Raw genomic sequence first — 21,220 nt, 5'->3', positions numbered from 1 at the left:
CATTCTATGGAAGACATTTAATGTGATGTTTAAGTGCAGAATAAGAATGCAAAAATATACCACTTCCAAAATCTATTGATTTGCCCACTTAAACATTCTCATCCATTTAAAATTAAATCTAATAACTGATCTGGAAATCTCAGGCTATAGAAACAAACAAACTACTGTCTCGATCTTCCTATGTCTCTGATCTTGCAAACCACCAAATTTTCATTCTGTGATATTATACATATGCAGGCTGCCAACTAATGAGGAAGAATCTAGTGAAGGTTAAGCCCTGTTACGCTTAAAGCTGAAATAAACTTGATAAATAACTACCAACATGTGCTTCTTTTGCTTATCAATATATAGGCACAAGTTCCAAGTAATGATTTTGCCCTCTGCTTTGAATGACAATCTTGCTTTGAAGCCAGACAATAGGAAACTGCTGCAGAAACTCTGTAAGCTACCACTACTTCAAGTCTACGTCCCAGTAACAGGCAACATTGAGTTCTGAAGGTGGACCAATGCTGACACCTAGTGTACAACATCTGCCATGCACAACGACAAGGAACAGAAATGCTTTGTTGACTCTGAAGCTGCTAAGGCGTTTTGCAAAGATGGTTAAATTTACAAACTTCATACCAAAATGGCACAAAAAAAGTGAAAGTAGTAATCACTGGATTCTGTGCGTTTAATTCCAGATACATGAAGTCTTGAAAAGTCAAGAGAACACTGGTAAACTATTACAGAAATAATTAGGCCTTAAAATAATGCTTCAAACTGTCACTTAAATTCTAATACAATTACAAAATAGTAGTCAAAAAGTTCTCAAGTCACTTCAGTTTTGGATATGGGCATATCAGAGAAGCCTAGAATTTTCAGTAGACGTTGTGACCTTATCTGATAGTTCAAATCTTACTCCTTCAGGCTATGAAAAGACACAAATAGGTAGACTAGCAAATAATTTTGGAAAGTTTCAGACAATTTTGGAAGCTGCAGTTGCTATTTGTCCCAGAACTGACAACACAAGGAAATGACCAATGCAAAAATACTGCCCATTCACATAAAAGACAAATCCTTGTAAGGAGAGTTGTGAAAGGCAATTGCACCCAGCCAAAAACTTGCATCAATCAATGCAGCTGGAAAGAACACAAGGCACAAATAGAAAACACAGAACAATTTGAAACCAGTTTATGAGATTCTCCAAATGTTATCATTCAGAAAGAACATGAGGGATAGAATTTTAAGGTTACCTACTCAAGCAGAAAAAAAAGAGCTTCTAACCTTTTTTTTAAAATGTATGTAATTTTCAAAAAGTGTGTACAATTAAAAAAACCCAAAACACAAAAATCAGCTGAGTTGGAAAGGGTGGAAAGGGCATGAGAATCACATACCAAAGTTAGAGAAGCCGGGGGGTCGGGGGGGGGGGGGGTGTGGAGGGGGAGAGAGACGAACAAACCCAAAGCTATTCTTCAAATGCATAACACTGTCAATGTTCACACACCAATGGAAAGTAAGTAAATTTTTAGGATGAGAAAACAAGAGTTACACTATTTAGGTAACCATGAGAACTCACAGACACAGCAGATTCTCAGAAAGTTTTGTTTTTCTCATAGCAAGCTGAATTTCTAACGCTGCTACCTGACTTCTTGTTTAATGATTGTCCACAAAATTATCAAGTATGTAATGGAGCTGCAGGAAAATGGTTTTTTTACATTATCACAAAGACAACAAATTGGGTTTTCCCTCACCACAAACAGTTGCACTACAACCCAGGGAGAAAACAAAACAAACAGGAAAAATAAATCAAAAAACCCAACCAACTGTGAGAGTCTAATAAGTTTGTCTCTCTCTATGTGAGTCAACAAAGATAAAGTGATAGCAGAGCCACTGGAAAGAAGGTGGAAAGAATCCTGTCCACCAATCCTGGATGCAAATCAGCTTGTGATTGCATCGTGATAACACGAGACTACAACAATGGACCCAAGGACCCAGCCATCACGCTTTCTGGGCAGGGTGGTTTCCGCCCATCAAGTACCTTGGGCAGGGTGATACGATGGTTTCCACCACCTGTGTAAAGGAATGTGGGAGGACTTGTCTGGATGGAGATGGGGTAGACGGAGATTCCCCCCCTCGCCTCCATCCAAAAATCTTGCCCACATACACAGCAATACACAGATTTCCGGGGGAACAGATACCTGGATTATTTCCTTGCCTCTGGAATACCTGACATACAAACACCTGCCTGAGGACTAAAAAACTGTATAAAAGACTTGAGCAACTACTGGTTTGTTGAGAGAAACAGAGGAGAAAAACGGGGAGAAAAACGGAGATGAAGGAAAACACAGGAGACGGGCCAGGCCGCTGAGAAGAGAAAGCCGGGACGATGCTGCTCCGGAGAAAAGAAGCTGCCCGGAGGACCACAGCTCCAGCCGAATCCTCAGCACCATTCCTGTGTCAACCCAACATCTCCCCAGAGGACCACAGCTGTTCTCCAGCAAAAGCCTCACCACGGTTTCTCTACAAACCCAACATCTCCTGCAGCACCTTTCCTCCACAGACTTTAACTGTCTTGGGGGGGATGAGGGGTGTGGTAATATAATTCCTTTCCTCTTCTCTCTCTCTTCTATCTCTCCTCTCTCTCTCTCTCTCTCTTTTCTCCCTCTCCCTTCTTATGTCCACTTTATTTATTAAATAGTCTAGCTGTTGATACTTTGGCCTCGTTTGTGCCTTTAATTTCACAACACGGGAATATTTAAAAGAACTGTGTCTCCGGACCGAGACATCTAATGTCTCCGGACCGTGACACCAACCACACACAAGAACACCACCCCACACAGACACTCAAATACTCCAAGCGATTGATTGTGGGAAAGCTTCAGCAGGTGTTCTGCAGGCCACTGGAGCAGCATTCACAAACATCTTCCCTGACCTCATAAATTTATGAAAGCTTAAGGCCTATAAAGTGGCTGCAAAACAGCCAACACCTGAAGCACAGCATCTCTTCCATCTGGTTAATTTTCATTTAATCATTACAACAAGCCAAGTTAGCAATTGTACCTGCAAAGGTTGTAGTTTGGAATCCAAGTGACTGAGACAATTTTTTCATAGGCTTGATTTAAGACAGGCTTCTAAGAGGCTAAGTTTCTTTAAATTATTCCTTACTATATTAAAATTCTATCATCTCATTTTGTAACTAATGTTGCAATTTACTCCTCCTATCTGGATGCAAAGATAAGTCTTATTACCCTGCAGCTCTCCATAAGCAGAAAACACCAATTACATAACGTTACTAGACTGGGTAGGAGATTGAATACCTGGGAAGACACCAATTTTCCTGTTTATCACAGGCATACACTTCCTTCTGTGAGGTTTTTTTCTGATGCTGAATATTGGTTGTGCTGATGTTCTATCTATCTGTAGAAAAATATGCTGTCTTACAGTTTGTTTCCTTAACCTCTCACAGGATGACTTCTCCTTTGAGTTAGTCTAATTTATAGAGGTAACTATCCTCTGCTTCCATGATACATACAAGAAACACTGAAGAGCTGTAAATGTAATTCCCAGCCATACTCCTCTTTACACTGGAATACACTGGAAATGTGATCTGACACATATTTCTCATAGTACTTTCTAGAAAGACTTTCACCCAAGAAAATGACAAAATAGTAGACGTACGCAGTTATGAGCTAGATGAATGTCATCCTTGACATTAAATCAATAAAGGTTATGAATGGTTCACAGCTCAGCAGTGAGCCTCAGTGCCCAAATTATCAATATTGTCAAGGCGTCAGCTTGTGCTTTTTTAAAGCTACTATATATTGAACACAGAATCACCATAGAGCAGCTCAAGCTGGAAGGGACTTCAAAAGATCCTCTGGTGCAACCTTTAGTGGCAAAGGGAGTCTAGATGAGATTACCTAGCCTCCTGTCCAGTAGCAGGCAATTCTCACCATGACAGTGATTGCTTCTATTGGAAAAGGAACATCACAACAACACTGCAGGTTGCAGGCCATGAGAATAACACTGGAAGAATAACATGGGACAAACTGCCACAGCAGCTTACATGAAAGCCTACAAAGCTGCCAGCATGAGACAAACACAAAATTAAAGGGAAAGCCCTTAGCACTGCAAGGATTACAGCACTTAAAAGTATTCTACAACAAAATATGATGATTTTTTCTCTCTTATCAATTGATTTCCCATTTAGGTTGGGTTACAAAACTGACTTCACAGAAAGGATTTTCCACCAATGCAAGTATTCTACCTACCTCAGAAATATACTGTCCCCATCTGGGCTTAGTAAGCTCAGTAGTGTGGACTTAAACTGCTAGTCTTACCAAGATGTAACAAGCCAAAAAAAGAGGATAAATTGTAAGAAACCTAACAGCTCTTTATTAATTCTTTCAACCACAGCAGTCTCTCTGGCACCACTGACACCAGCCTTGAGATACTGATAAAGTGTCAATCTTGTTCTGTGGTGGTACTGAGTGTTTTTCTCACAGTTCCAAATATTAATTTTCTCCTCCAAATTAGTTTTTTATTTGGCCTTACCAAGACTACAGCCTACACAACTAAAATTCAAGGCATCACGTTAGTCAGACTCTAAAACTCACTTTGCAACAGGCTATTCCTGACTTGCTCACAGTTTCACTGAATGAGACACAAATAAAGGAAAGAAAGAAAGAAAACAAATCCCTTGCAGATCTGTCACAAGCTCTTTTTCCCTAGTACAACATCACAAAAGAGCAATAATGTGATATTTTTTTCTTCACAAGGGAGAGTACCAATAGAGTCTTTAATCTCAAGCTAAGTCCTCATGTTTTCAGATGAACTCTAAATACCTTTTAAGCCAGATTTACAGATGTGAAAATCCCCAGAAGTCAAGTCCTAGCAAGAAGGAAGGTAGTGATAACACAAAAATCTCCTGGATCTCTATAACTTCCACACTTCAGTATGATCTCTCTAACAAGAAGAGAAAAATAACTGGGCTTTCTGCACAGACCTGACGAAGGTTGATATAAACAGCGTTTTGAAGGAACTCAGAGGCTTCCATGCTCCTTTTCTGGATTGCAAGGACTCTCACTGCCTTCACGCAGGCTTCCAGCTCAATCACACCAGCATTCTTGTACTTGAGGAGGGGAAAAATTAAATTAAGATGTTAAGTATTGCACCTGTTGGCTTTGATCAAATTCTGCTCAACACATAGATCTGCGGTCACAGCTTCCAAACCTAGCAGTTCCTTGATGCTAGTGACTATGCTGTTAAATTATCAACATATGCCTGAGTGAAAATCAAGGTGTCCTCTAAAGCATTATTATGCAAAGCAACTTCTCAGCCTCTTCACTCACTTTCCTTATTAGAATAAATATCCTGCCCTAAGTCCCAAGTCCACTCATTTTACACTTTACTCATTCTAGATGAGCAACTTAACCTTCAGGTAACATAAAAGGCTGACTGCATGCTTGAGAACTGTCATATTGATGGATTCAAATTTATCTGAAACTATCCCCAAAACTGTCACTTTTCATTGCTCTTGACCATAAATTATGCACAAAATTTATCCTGTTTCACTTGGACAATCTTTCTTCAACACAGATGCAGAAATGACAAATCATACTTTACACAGCTTAGTCTAAAGATACTTTGAATACCAAATGAGATACCTGTAATTAAAAAGAGATTAAAACACAAATAACTAGACTACAATCAAACTTCATTTAATGTTGATGTGGACAGTGAGACACTATTGTCACAATATGAAATCAATTTTTTTCCTCTTCATATTACAAATGCAGACATGAAGCTACCTCACTACCTGATTCTCTGAGCACTTTCCAAAAAATAAAAATCAAGAGAAGTGCTCCAGCAGAGCTGAAAACTGTTCCATTTTTATAAACCCTGTTTTAAGAATGTTTGTCCTTAAGATTCCCCTACCTCTCTACGTGTTCCAAATACCAGCCTCCCTGAACAATCCTGCAATATCATATCCATCAGCAGCAGTCCCGGAATTCCCTGGAGATCACTGCAGCAGGCAGGCACAGTAAATGAGCATTCAGCTTACACAATGCATAAAAACATCACCGGACTTTATGATGTTATGTATTAAGGACCATAAGCATACAAAACAGTTAACAATGCTCAAATCTCTATCACTTCTGCTCATAATGCTTTACAAATACAAGACAATTACTCCAAAACCTCCAGGTACGAGCAGGGACAGTAAACAATTTACTCAGCACACTGCCAGTTTAGGTGTTGTCCTTGACCAGAGTTCTGAGATTCCCAGCATATCAACCAACCATTTAGCTCAGTACTATAAATTATGCTATTGAAAAATTACGGTGTTGTGGAGCTCTGGGACAGTCAGCCTGGTTGAGTCTTCGTTAGATGGGTGAGCTTAGAGGTGTTGGTTGGCCATGCCAACACTTCTGGTCCTGCCAGACCATCTTATCCCTGCCCCCTCCCTGGAGATGGTCAAGGCCAAGCTGGATGAGGCTTTGAGCAACCTGGTCTACTGGAAGGTGTCCCTGCCCATGGCAGAAAGATTAGAACTAGATGATCTTTAAGGACCCTTCAAACCTAAACCATTCTATGAACCTATGACTCTATGAACCTATTTCTTCCATTATCGTATATTTTAGAAACTTTATTGAACATGCTTTAGAAGACCCTCTGAAACCAGAATCACATTGGTTCATTATTTGTAAGAATGTTGGTGAAGTTTCCTAAAAATAAGTGGGATTACCTTCCCGTAGTAAGAAATGGCTTCTTTATATTTATCTATGATGTCTTCAGGACTAAGGCAATTCTTGGCACGTCCTATCTCAGCACTGGTGTCTGCATTGATACCATTTGAAGTCAGTGCACCTGGAAGAGAACAGGGTAAGAAATGAGTAGAAGGACATTCAGCAAACACAAATTATCTATGAAAAAGAAAAATAGGATATGCTGTGGGTTTGACTAAAGCATACACAAAGAATACTTCCCCTACTAGAAAGCAATCATGTCCTACCCATAAAACACAAGTTCTACTGTAATATGCTATTGTAAATATTACAAATGAAAAATGGATTCAACCATAAACCAGCAAACAGGAAATAATCTTCCACTTAGTAGAAAACAAATATGTTCATAACCTTTTACACTTACATGTTTATTTAGACTGTGAATAAAGTATTGGATTGCTAAAATTAGATTATGGCCACATCTGATTATGTATTTTTCATATATTAATTATTCCTTGTTCTGCTTAAAAATTTTATCTCTAAACCACACCTAAGTGAAAAAAAAAAAAGTGCTAGTTTTTATAAACTAATTATTAGAGATTACTTCCTCCTACAATCATTTTAAGCGAATACTTCTCCACATCTAATCACAGAAAACCGAGTGTGACATTGTAACAAAGGCCACCAAATCTGAGCCTTCCACATTAGAAAATAAATAAATTACCTGAGGCTCAGACAAAACAGTAAGAAATTGCTTTTATGATGTGAGGAAGAAGGTGAGAGAAAGAAAGAGTCTTTACACACATAAGCTCTAAGAATCTGAAATAGAAGTAAAGGAAATCTGAGGCATTACAAAGAACATGAAAATTTTACTTCTAGAATTTAATTTTATTGCAGAGTTAACCCAACAAAATTGAAAATACACAACAAAGGCTCAGAGATGCTCTACACCTTTCTACAGATTCATCTGTAGGATTATGCAGTAATTTATTTTTCCACAAGGTTTCTCTACTAAGATTGCAAGAAAATCTCTGCTTTCAGAACTGGACCTAGCTTTCAACAGGTATTTTCTACTCCCTTTATATATTCAGCAATATGTTGTTTTACAGGCTCAAATGCTAAGGAAACGTTTGAATATATATATCAACCTTAAAGGATCATACCAAGCACTAATTAATCTGTAGATTAATTAGAGGTTTTTAAGGAAGTGCAAAATCTTTCTTAATGATGATTGAGAGAGTTATCATGATACTATGAAGACCACATGTGACCATTCAGGTTTGTCAGTAAAAGATTTTTAAGTCCTCACTGCTCATGAGAAGAAACAATTGTGATTAGAATTTACAGGGACACAGTAGCGGAATTAGATCATTTCTGTTGTGCCAGTTACCAGGAAATCTCTTTGCTTCCACAAGATTTGTAGCCAAGCATACGGAAGCATCAGGAATCAGTACTAGTTTTGGCAAGTGGCAGTAACTATGCAAATGCAAAACATATGCAAGTAATGAGAGAAAACGCTTCGGAAACATGCATGAAAATAATGTACCTGGATCAATGAGAACTTCTTGTGCCCCTAAAAGGAGGAACAAAAATGATTTTTTTTTCAGCCTTTACACATAGCCAACAAAATAAGCTCTTAAAATCTTACAACTAACATTAGGCTTGAACAAACTTTTAAGGTTTATTAGGATCATCATTTATATTTTGCAGGACTACCATTTAAAATTCAAGTAGTCACCGTATGTTAGATCTTCTTATTTTAAATTAAATGTAAAAATCCCATAAGCTTGCAACGGATTCTAAGACACATCAAGAAGACCTAAAGAATTTTCCATGTATAATTTAAAGCCATATCTTCTTTTTTTTTTTTTTTTCTTTATTCTTGTTCTAATTGGCAAGTTTCCTTCACAATACACATAGTACATCTTAATATCAGGTCATACAGTATTTAAATCTCCTTGGAGGAGCTTTATTCTACACAATACTCTAGAATAACATTCCCAAGTAACTCTGTCCCTCTCAGTTTGATACATCAATTTTTTTCTGAATAATTGAGTCGTGCCAACCCAACAAGCCAGCCTATGCACGTGAAATAGCTGCTGAGAGTATTGCAGACCTGGACTATCAGATGGGTAACACTTTGTTGCCCTAAACTCTGATTAAACATGACAATAAAATTGTTAAGATCAAGGGTTAAGCAGTCAAAAACAATTGCTCTGAGCGAGACAGGACCTCCTGTCGGATGATTTGCTCAGATTAATGAAACTGAGATACAGAGCTACATCAAGAAGATACTCCAGCACTTCTCTCAGGTGTCCTAATTCTGCTTGGGGAAAGAGAAAAGTATGGTGACAAAATTAAGAGCTTAGTGCATCAAATAAAAGACAGCAGAGAAAGCCAAAACAGCTAATAAGCTAAACATAAAGCAATCTAAACCCAGCTTATTCAAAATACACATCACATAGTCTGTAACAGGACGTGGCCATGTTTGTGGCCAACAGGATCTAAGCAGCGCAAACTCTTCCTTTACACTGAAAGCTGCCAAGACAAATCCAGTCATTCAAGAGGACACAAGCTAAAACTCTCTCACTACAAACAAAAGTTTTTAGGAACAGGAGAAGTCATACTTGTTTAGAACCTCAAAGTTCTTTTTTCATAACCAGCAAGATGCTGCAGTCCAAGAGCCCCTGGCAATGACCAAGGAAGAAATCTGCCTCTGGAGCAAGCACGATTCCACATCTCCTTCCATTAAACACTCTGTAATTAACTAATTGTCGTCTAAATTAAGTATTCCTATCAAAAGGGTTTCAAAAGAAGTTGAAGGGTACAAAACAACAAATAAACAGAACAAAAAAACCAAACCACAACATACAATATTCTGATTGTTACAGATAGGTATGAAATACATTGCAATTCTCTCCTCTGAAGTTTGTGTTCTGTATTACACAAAGAGAGACAATATTAATGCTTCCCTTTCCAAAGATGTTTCTATTTAAAGCAGATACTGCAATGTTGGATTTTTAGCAGCCAGGTCCCATTCTATAGCCTAAAAATGCCAAATGGTGGAAATCAGAGAGATTCAAGAGAAAGATGTTTCTCCTGACTGGGTCTCAGCACAAAGTCAGTACAAAGAAATGTTGACCTGTCAAGGCTGAAGTACAGGCACAAGAACAGTTGCAATTCCAGGCACATCAGGAAACATTCAAGTCAACTCTGCCATCTGTAAGCCTCAAAATGAGGCATGAATTGAATGTCACTACCAAGTATGGCATTTCTTGATTTGCACACATTTTGGGAACTCCTTTTGTTTCTGGAGTTGTCCCACAGAAAGATTCCCACTGGAATTTGTTCCCCAGATTCACAAAACTCATTATAACAAAGCAGAATATAAAGAAAGGTGCAACTGGAAAAGATTTTAAGCAAAAGGTGCTGCAGAGTCAAAAAAAGGCATTCAGAATACTTTGTGGGATTAAGAAAAAAAAAGGTATCGTAGCAGTTGCTGTTTGGCTAGAGGGTGCAGAAGCTTAGACCTCAAAACATTAAAGAGATCTTAACTAGAGTTAGAGAACATTATCTAATGGACCATGAAGAAGCATTTTTGTCTGGAAGGGAGAAACAAGGAATACCCATTACAAACAGATTGCAACATCTACTGTTAAATATTCATGGAAAAATTAGACAGTTAATTATGTAAAATTACACTCTAATAGCCAACATCAAATGCACTCATAGGTCATGGGACCAAATGCACAAATTTTAATGACTAGTTAGTATATGAAAAAAAAATCAGTATTTTACTATCACAATAACCTGGTGTCAACACACACAGTTGGTGAAATAATATAAAGCAGAAAGATATAAAGATGATGGTTGGGTGTTTCAGATAAAGACATAAATGTTGATCATATTGCACACAGAAGAACTTATACCAGTACCAGCTTCTGTTTTCTCAGTACTGTGCAAGAACCAATGCTAAGACAATCCTAATATCAGTTATGTAATTTGACAGCTTAGTATAGATCTTAAACCTTAGATTGGTTTATTGGTATTTAGTGAACCAAATATATTTATTAAGTGCTGACTTCAAAATAGCAAAACACCTCAGAATAAATGTCCCCAGCTTTGTATTCTCAACAGGTGCCATCACTGCCATATCACCTGAACTTTTCATGAAAACTACCTGCATCTTCATCTGAAACTAACACAGGCACTGTTAATCAGATCAAAAGATCAAAAGCTCCGTGACACCGTGCAAAGCACAAGTGCTGGCTTTGACAACAGCAGAAAACTCATGCATGGAAAAACCTTTAAAAGAAACAGTGTTCACCCTTCCCACCTCACTCCTCCAGTTTATCTTGTCATGGGTTAGAGGGATCAGAAGTAGGGAGGAAATTTGAAGATGTTCATTGTGGAATAAAAGCCAGATCTCATCTTTACCTGGTCTGTGCCTGTTGCCTGCCTCAGCAGAAAGAGAACCGCCTTGTGCTCTGCGAGACCCAACTTTACCTCCAGTGCCACCAGGATAATGATAGATGACTGATGCTGAGCATAACCCCTCAAGAGCAGCTGGAGAGTAAAGAAAAAAGCCAATGCATTGGTAAAGATACTTGCAAGAAGTGAACTGTCATCACAAATACACACCCTCTAGAAAAGCATTAAAAAGTGATGCACAATTCATTGTTTTTTTAAGTAGGTCAAGGGAGGTGATCCTCCCCCTCTACTCAGCTCTGGTGAGACCCCACCTGGAGTACTGCATCCAGTTTCATAGTTTCATTCAGGGTTGGAAGGGACCACAAGGATCATCTAGTTCCAACCCCCCTGCCATGGGCAGGGACACCCCACACTAGAGCAGGCTGGACAGAGCCTCATCCAGCCTGCTCTTAAACACCTCCAGGGACGGGGCCTCGACCACCTCCCTGGACAACACATTCCAGGGTTTCACCACTCTCATGGTGAAGAACCTCCTCCTCACATCTAGCCTGAATCTCCCCACCTCCAGCTTCATTCCATTCCCCCTAGTCCTATCACTACCTGACATCCTGAGAAGTCCTTCCCCAGCCTTCCTGTAGGCCCCCTTCAGATACTAGAAGGCCACAATTAGGTCACCTCGGAGCCTTCTCTTCTGCAGACTGAACAGCCCCAACTCCTTCAGTCTGCCCTCATAGGAGAGGTGCTCCAGCCCTCTGATCATCCTCGTGGCCCTTCTCTGGACATGTTCCAGCACCTCCACATCCCTCTTGTAATAGGGGCTCCAGAACTGGACACAGTACTCCAGGTGGGGTCTCACCAGGGCTGAGTAGAGGGGGAGGATCACGTCCCTCGACCTGCTAGCCACACTTCTCCTGATGCAGCCCAGGATCTGATTGGCTTTGCGGGCTGCAAGTGCACACTGAGAGCTCATGTTGAGCTTTTTGTCCACCAGCACCCCCAAGTCTCTCTCTTCAAGGCTACTTTCCAGCCAGTCACTGCCCAGCCTGTATTTGTGCCTGGGATTGCCTCGACCCAGATGCAGGACCCTGCACTTGCTCTTATTGAACTTCATGAGGTTGGCTTGTGCCCACCTCTCCAGCCTGCCAAGGTCCCTCTGGATGGCCTCCCTTCCCTCCAGTGTGTCTGCTGCACCACACAGCTTGGTGTCATCAGCAAACTTGCTGAGGGTGCACTCAATGCCACTGTCCATGTCCCCCACAAAGATGTTGAATAAGACAGGTCCCAGGACTGATCCCTGAGGGACTCCGCTTGTCACTGGCCTCCACTGGGACATGGAGCCATTGACAGCCACTCTTTGGGTGCGGCCATCAAGCCAGTTCCTTATCCATCTAGTGGTCCACCCATCAAACCCATGTGTCACCAGTTTGGAGACCAGGATGTGGTGCGGGACAGTGTCAAAGGCTTTGCTCAGGTCCAGGTAAACGACATCAGTTGCTCGCCCCTCATCTATTAATTTTGTCACCTGCTCATAGAAGGCCACCAGGTTGGTCAGGCAGGATTTGCCCTTGGCAAAGCCATGCTGACTGTTCCCAATCAGTTCTGGAGCCCCTATCACAAGAGGGATATGGATGTGCTGGAATGTGTCCAGAGGAGGGCCACGAGGATGAGCAGAGGGCTGGAGCACCTCTCCTATGAGGACAGACTGAAGGAGTTGGGGCTGTTCAGTCTGCAGAAGAGAAGGCTCTGAGGTGACCTAATTGTGGCCTTTCAGTATCTGAAAGGGGCCTACAAGAAGGCTGGGGAGGGACTTCTCAGGATATCAGGTAGTGATAGGACTAGGGGGAATGGAATGAAGCTGGAGGTGGGGAGATTCAGGCTAGACACGAGGAGGAAGTTCTTCACCATGAGAGTGGTGAAGCCCTGGAATGGGTTGTCCAGGGAGGTGGTTGAGGCCCCATCCCTGGAGGCCTTACCAGGCTGGGTAAGGCTCTAGCCAGCCTGATCTAGTGTGGGGTGTCCCTGCCCATGGCAGGGGGATTGGAACTAGATGATCCTTGTGGTACCTTCCAACCCTGGCTGATACTATGATATGATTTACTACAATAATACATTTCATGTTGGAGGTTTACTTAAACATGCTTGCTCATGTCTTATTAATTTTTATTTTGACTTAATTCTTGACATCTGATATTCAGATTTTGGTCACCAAAATCATATTCATAATACAGAGGTAAAGTTACAGAAGATGCTTTGATTTACTCTGTTTTAGAAACGGTTTGCTTCACCATCAATTAATCCTACCTCCAAGCCACAGAAAGTCATTCACAGACCGCAGAAGTTCCACTGCCATGTGATAGTGCACCAAGGAATCTTGTAACATGCCAGCTTGTAAACACAGGTCACCAACATGTTTCCTCATTCGGCCTTGGCAGCGCTTCTTATAATGTCTGGAAAATCAAAGGTACAATTTACAGCTATTCCCATGAAACAACTATTTGAGGTAATAATCACTTGAAGTCAGTTTTCTTTCCTTCATAATAGTAGAGCAACATTTTACTATTTAATCAATTTACTGTTTAATCAATTTACTACTTCTCTGAGCAAATAGCTCTGTAAGAATTCTACCCAGCATGATATGCTAAGAATCAACATTTTTAAGGAGATCCTGATTGAAAAACAAACAACCAACCCAATGCATCATGTATTTTAGCTACATAGCATTTACACAGAATCACACAGTTCAAAGACTGCACTTCAGAGCACTTGAATATCCTTGAGACAAATGAAATAAAACAGAGTCATAGAATCGCCCATGTTGAAAGAAACCTCAAAAGACCTTCTAGTCCAACCATGCTAGATGAGATTATCTAGTACCCTGTCAAGACACATCTTGAAAACCTCCAAAACATGGTTTTACTAGCCTTCAATGTGTACTTGGCTGCCCCTCCAGAGATGGTCTATTTGTTTTTAAGTACACTCAAAAGCTCATTATGAAGTCAGGGTGGTCCCTTGTTCTGTCTTGTTCCTTTGCCATGCTAGGGAATGGACTGTTCTTGAGCTTCCAGGAGGCTGTTGTTTAACATTTCTTAGCAGTCACAAGCTGCTTTTCCACCCATGGATACTTCCCATGGAATCCCTCAGATCCAGGCTCTGATCATATTGCAGTTGACTCTTCTAAAATACAGGATCTTTGTTCCCCTACTGGTCAATGTGTTCAGAAGGATCTTAAACTTCACAATATTGTTGTCACTGCACCTAAGGCTACCATTGGTAATTATCTTGCCACCAAGTTTTCTTGGTTTGTGCACAGTAAATCTAGTGCTGCACTGTTCCTAGTGAGCAGCTCCATCATTTCCAGGAAGCAGTCTTCAATGCATTCCAGGAAACTGATGGGCAACTTCTACACTGCTATGTTGCTTTCCCAGCTAAAGTCTGTGTAATCAAGGACAACCATGAGGAGCAGGTTCTCCTGGCCTGAGACCTCCTTAAGCAGCCAAAGTAAGATTTTCTCAGCCTAAATGGGGAATTAGTAACAAATACCTGACCCAAGATGTCCCTTACTGACAATCCTTCCAGTCTTCATCCAAAGACTCTAAAAAACTTTCCCCATAGCTCAGCACCATACATTCAAATTCCTATTTCACATAAAGGGTAAATCTATCTCCTCTTCTTCTCTTCCTATTTTTTTAAGAATTTATATTCATCCACTGTGGTATTTCTATCATGTTTCTATGGTTCTCAGCTCACTGCTCACCCTGTAACTTGCACATGCTGCTCCCCTCAGGCACCACCCAGCTGGGACAAAGGAGGGGAAGCGGAGGGGAAGCGGAGGGGAAGCGGAGGGGAAGCGGAGGGGAAGCGGAGGGGAAGCGGAGGGGAAGCGGAGGGGAAGCGGAGGGGAAGCGGAGGGGAAGCGGAGGGGAAGCGAGAAGCTTTTCTGATCACATCATATTCACAACTGATACAGTAATGACGTTAAATGAAGCTTAACACAGCTGTTGTCTTTATCTTTCAGGTATGTCTCGTCTTTTTCCAACAAGCATGTGCTCTGCAGCTCTTTTTAACGAAAAAATGCAAGAAAATTTAAGTGAAAACCAAAGTTGCTCTGCCCAAACTACAGAAAGGCACCAAACCTCATCAAGATTTCAGTTTGAACTTTGGGTTACAGAAAAACACTTCTGCCAAAAAGCTACTTTATAATCTTGAATCAGTATTGTAAAAGTAAGAGTAAAAGTTGTCTACAAGTCAGGTTTTACTAATCTCTGCATTCCATAACAAAATTGAGAATGTTATAATGTTTTTAACTATTTCTTTTTCCTTATACAGAATAAACAGTGTAACTGGAGAATCACCACTTCCTTACACAGCTATACTTCCTCTTAAAAATGCTAACGCTTCACATTTCCTCTCTCTACACTACCAAGTAATCTCTATGTTTATGGACAAATTACATTTCTCATTCTCTCAAAAGTGCAGTTTTTAAGTGTTTTTCCAGACTGATTAAGTTGATAAATATGAGTCACACAGCAAAAGCAAAAGAGATCATGTCAGACTCCCAAATCAGAACCTAAGACTGGAATCATTTCAATCGTGCTGCCCCACCAACAGTTCTTCCTAAACAACACCTAATTTTGCTGCAGGCTTATGCATATACAAATACATGCAAAGTTTGAATGTATTTATTTTACTTAGACATCAGTAAACATGGTTCATTCAAAACACTTCTCTTTCAGAAACTCTCCCTGTTTATAAACAAATGGGTATTTTATTCCTGGTGATGAAGAAACTTACTATTAATTATTCAAAGACTGAATTCATACCACCTACTTATAGGCACTTAAATGTGGGGCCAAGACAGAATCGCTCATTGCTCTCACACAGTCCCTGCAAGTCTTCACTAGCCTTCCAGGAAACATTTTCTCACTGGTTATGGAGCAAGTTTGCACCATACAAATGTATAAACTGTGTCTTAATTTAGCTTTCACAATAAAGTACAATTAATTCAGGTGTGGGTTTATTACCCCAATTACCACAAGTATGTCCAATGAGACAAAAGGCAAAGATATGATTGAAAAGAAACCTACTCTCCACAGACACCAAATGTTAATTTACTGTCATATTTGGGAAAAAAAAATAAATCTACTAGCTACAGTATCAGATCATTAAAATCATGTCTAAGTGATTGATGCTTCCTTCAGTGGACAATGGGGTACAAATTTAACAGAGAAAGTCATACATGCATCTATACATATATATCAGCATCAAATTACCATTATTAATTTTAATATGTAGCTGGATCATAGTATCATAGTATCAGTCAGGGTTGGAAGGGACCACAAGGATCATCTAGTTCCAACCCCCCTGCCATGGGCAGGGACACCTCACACTAGATCAGGCTGGCCAGAGCCTCATCCAGCCTGCTCTTAAACACTTCCAGGGATGGATTTGTTTCATAGCTTTACCTAAACAATCTGGCCACAAAGCTGAAAGTGAGAAGTTTATAGATTCCTTTCATTATTTTTTTTAATTAAAACATCATTTCATTACTTTGAGTCTCTACTGCCTAATCCAAATCCATTGATGACAAAGTCCACGTCAATTGCCTGCTCCCTTTTCTGGGACAAAATGACAGATCTTTTTCCTGGCCAGCTCCTTAGAGCATCATACAGTTAAGAGCTGTTTCTATTTATTTTTCTTCTAGCAGAGCAGTTAAAACATTAGGTTGCAAAGACACACCTAAGTCTTTCCCAAAGACACGCCACAAACTCCTTCTAGAGTGTAATGCATTCAGAAATGTCCTCAAGGGAGGCAATGCTGCATAATGCAGAGCCACGTGTGGAATACTTGATAGCATCAGTTATCCAAACTCCTCTCCAGAAGGTACTTTCCTCAACACACTAGCGCATACAGCTGACTACAGAACCAGTGTAAAGATCTTATTCTCTAAAGTTCATAGTGTTAATTTGGTACCTTACATACTCTTACTCTCTTAAGAATAATAATCACCATTATTATTACCATCAGCGACCACAACTACTGCTACTACAAACTGGAGGACAATAAACCTACTCCAGGAACCAAAAACCACTCTTCCACCTCATTTCCATTTCTGCCTTATTTGCTATGCAGGATAAATGCTTTGCCCCTTTGTCTCCGACTCTTTGCTAGAAGCCCAGGAAAATTTTACAGAAAATTCAAACCACCAATGTTATATTTCAAGACAAAAATTTGTTTTCACTACAAATCACCCAGCAATAGGTTTGAGTGAATGTCTGGATCCTCGACATTTCAAAGTGGCTAAATTTAAAGACGAGAAACATGCGAAATAAATTTGCAAAAGTATTCATGCAAAGTGCTTCAACGAAAACGTCCATCAAATCCCGCTAATGCCGGTCAGCATGCAGAACTGCAAGTATCACCACCCATAACAGTACCCAGACTAAAAAAGGCACAGCTATGGCGTTTGATCAACTGCCAGAACTGTCAAATTTGGAAACCAAACATGGGCAGCAACAGCTTCATGGCTTTGGATTGTAAAAACTGAAGCAAATTCCAGAGGCCAGCAGCCGCCTAAGCAAATTATGTGTGTCCTACAAAAAAAAGATACAGCGTTGCTACCAAATATAATTGCCAAATGCACCAAAAGGGGTAAACCACAGTGGTAAGGCTCCAGGCAGCAATTATTTTTGTGTGTACTGAAAAAAAATAAATAGAAAAAGCAACACTAAAATATGCAATGAAGGCGGAGTGGAAAGGCAGTACATGGAAGAAAGCTAACTAGTTTGAAAACATACACAATCACAGCCTACCTTTTTAGACCCAACAACAAACTCACAGGGCAGTATGAGAGAAGAGGAAAAACAAAAGAAAGGAACAAAACAAAAATTAGAAGGACAGAGAACAGAAAGAAAATTAACAGCCACATAGAGATACCGAGATACTGTAAACTCTGATAAATTGGTGAATAAATCCCACCTAGGACACTGTGTAAAGAAAAGACAGCTATAAAATAGAGCCCTGCTGTCTCGTCTCTTCATAGTACTAACTAGATGCCTTAACAGTATTAAAAAAGAATGAAACTAAAGCACAAACTGATGGAAGCAGTATTAAAATGAGCTTATCCAAGTAGATTTATAATCATACATGAGCATGGTTATTTCCTCAGCTGACAACAGAAGCAAAATAGAAAAGTTAAACAAACAGGATTTTTCTGGCAAGTACATTTCCTGATTTCAAGCTTGTAAGACCTTTGTGTCATCATAACAATGATGATTTTCCACTTCCAGCCTCTACAAATAACTGTCAAGAGCAACAGGTTTTAGAAACTTTTCCAGCTGTCCTCACCTAATTTACAGATGAAGAGACAGGAAAAAAGTAACAGATTTGCAAGGATCACCTATCAGCTGACTGCTCTAGGAAACAAACCAAAGCCAGACTTCCAGTCCTACAACTTCTATTTCACAGTACAATCTTTCTTCCAAACTTCTCAGGGTTTAATGCTACTATGCATAAAGTTTTCCAGCAGAAAAAACCCAAAATATTCTACACAAATAATATAGTGAGTTTATGTACACTATCAGCTCATTGTGAGCTTTGGAGCATTCTCTCCTCTCATCACACAAGCAGCTTGCAAAAGACAAAGATCAGCTCCACATCTTCTGAGAATTAGCTTATTTGAAATGCGACATAATGATGCATCTCCCAAAATTATCAACACTGCATCCTAAAAGAAGCCAACCATGTTCCAATTAGTGTACAACCAAATTAATGCTAGTCTTACTAACTGGGTAAAAGAGATCAGATCTATGTATTTAGTCCCTGATCATAAGTATTATGATAAATAATAAACTGCTTGGGGAAAAGCCTCTTTTAAGATAAAAAATGTTAATGAGTTTAATCTTCAAATCATATGATTGTAATTACTAATCACATCTAAAGACTTCGGCTTGAAAGTGTAGGTTAGTTTAATAAACTGATGTTTGTTCAACCACCTTTCTTGGTCCTCAATTTCTGTTAAGTAAAATCATACAATGGTTTGAGTTGGGAGGGACCTTAAAGATCACCAAAGTCTAATCTCCCTGCCATGGGTAGGGACACCTTCCACTAAAGCAGGTAGCTCAAAATCCCATCCAACCTGGTTTTGAACACTTTCACAGATGAGGCATCCACAAATTCTCTGGGCAACCTATTCCAAGTGCCTCACCAACCTCATTGTGAAGAATTTCTTCCTAGTACCATCTAAATCTAATCTCAGTTTGAAATAGTTACCTCTTGTCCTGTCACTACACTACCTGACAAAAAGTCCTTATGTTTCCTGTAGGCCTCTTTTAGGTACTGAAAGGCTGCTACAAAGTCTCCCTGGAGCCTTCTCCAGGCTGAACAACTCTAACACTTTCCTCCTTTTCTCAAAGAGGAAGTGCCCCAGCCTTCCCAGTAGAACACAGAAGCAGGGATGCATCATGCATTGAAACGTGTCTAGGAAGGTCCCTCTGCAGAGAAGCTCAGGTACACTATGCACAGATATTTCTATCTCAATCAAGGACACTTGCTTTTCTTACATCTCCTTGAGATTACATAAATGTCTCCTGTTACAGAACTCAAATATACATATATAAAATCATTCAAAGTATTTTCTTACTCATCCATGCAAAATACTAAACTTAATATAAAGATCTTTTAACTCAGCTTGCTTGCATATAAATGCTAACTTTCAAAGCAATGAGAAATACTAACTGTGTGGCAAAATAAAGCTCAAAAACTTGCTTACTACTGGACTAAAAATGGAAAGATTAGAATATTTAACACCTTTTCTTTGAGCAGTTAAGTGCAGTAAACACTTAAAGTATATCCTTTCATCTAGACTTACTGAAAAACTATTTGGTTTTTTTGGTGCAAAACACCCAGCAAGGTCACGTGTGTCTGAAACTGTGATTAACTCATGTGTTCACAGAATCAGGGTCATACACCTCCCATTTTGCCAAGACTTCAAGCATCACATTAAACCTGTTCCAACTCTTCAGTGCAACTACAGAAATGTCTTCTTGGATACGAGTGGACAAACATACTGCTGTACTGAAGCTCCCAATCGGGTCAGGACTTCACAGGAAATATTTGGCTGCTAGCTACAGCCACTGTTCACAAGTCATTTATGTAAGGAACTGACCTCACAAGTACAGTTTGGAAGCATGCTGTTTAGGAGACACCATTAAATAGCATAATTAATGGTGGTCTTAAGATTCTTGGGTGTCCTAGTTAACCAGAATAGGAAATCCAGGGGATTATATCCAACCACAAATCACCTTAACAAAGAAATTAAAGACAAGATTCTAAAAGGCCTCATCTAGCCTACACAACTTAACCATCCATGCAGAGTAGGGGGGAAAAAAAAAAGAGTAACACAAGAATTTGTAACACTAATAAAAGCTGAATAGTGCAAGAACTAATCAGAACACTAAGAGTAGTTCAAGTAGGGCACACCAATGGCTAGCAAGTTCAACTGCTCAACAGCAAGGAGGACCAGAGAGGGTAAGAAAGGCACTTCAAACAATCAGACAGAATTTAACTGAGTGCTTAAAACTAATGACAAACATAACATTACTTTCTTCCAGTATATCATATCTTTATACAGAGATTCTCAGGCTAGAACTAATTGTGCAGGCCAAGGTGATTAACATGATCAGATGGCTTTGCAGACCTGCCTCGATAGCTCTGGAGGACTCTGCCCAGGACCCTTTGGGCTTTTATACAGGACCCCTTGAGCTTTTACACACAATAACCACTGGTGGCAATCCTAGCAGTACAAGACAGACATGAAAAATACTCTTCCCCTGCATACAATGTATTTGATGAGGCTTCCACAGTTCTGTATTTTCCGAGATAACAGAAGTATGGTTGCTTCTGTCCTTTGAATCTGAATGAAAACAAGTGGTGTTCACACCTGCCTGTAGCTACCAAACCAGAATTACTAATCCCAAACACAAGCATCATGTAACAGTCACAAATGATCAGGAAGGAAATATAGGAGGGCAAAACAAAACACAAGAAAACCTGTAACATACACAAAACCAAACAGGACAGTT

At 39.9% G+C, this 21,220-nt stretch overlaps 1 protein-coding gene across 3 annotated transcripts in view; it reads right to left on the bottom strand.

The window, feature by feature from the left end:
- Positions 1-21,220, bottom strand: part of TRAPPC9 (trafficking protein particle complex subunit 9) — a 441,084-nt gene that overhangs the window by 417,238 nt on the left and 2,626 nt on the right. For 2 of the 3 annotated variants that reach the window (XM_068155470.1, XM_068155471.1), the window contains exons 3-7: positions 13,443-13,588; positions 11,148-11,276; positions 8,257-8,283; positions 6,731-6,852; positions 4,988-5,113 (exon numbers count right to left, since the gene is read on the bottom strand). In XM_068155470.1, the coding sequence (XP_068011571.1) occupies positions 4,988-5,113; positions 6,731-6,852; positions 8,257-8,283; positions 11,148-11,276; positions 13,443-13,588 (550 nt within the window). The remainder of the gene's footprint in view (positions 1-4,987; positions 5,114-6,730; positions 6,853-8,256; positions 8,284-11,147; positions 11,277-13,442; positions 13,589-21,220) is intronic. The other variant, XM_068155472.1, reaches the window with a different exon arrangement.

This window comes from Melanerpes formicivorus, unplaced genomic scaffold, assembly GCF_026170545.1.
Source record: "Melanerpes formicivorus ecotype bairdi unplaced genomic scaffold, bMelFor1.0.p_v2 SCAF_32, whole genome shotgun sequence".
Taxonomy (NCBI): domain Eukaryota; kingdom Metazoa; phylum Chordata; class Aves; order Piciformes; family Picidae; genus Melanerpes; species Melanerpes formicivorus.
Note: the sequence above shows the minus strand (reverse complement) of the source record. Positions and strands in the feature narration are given on the sequence as shown.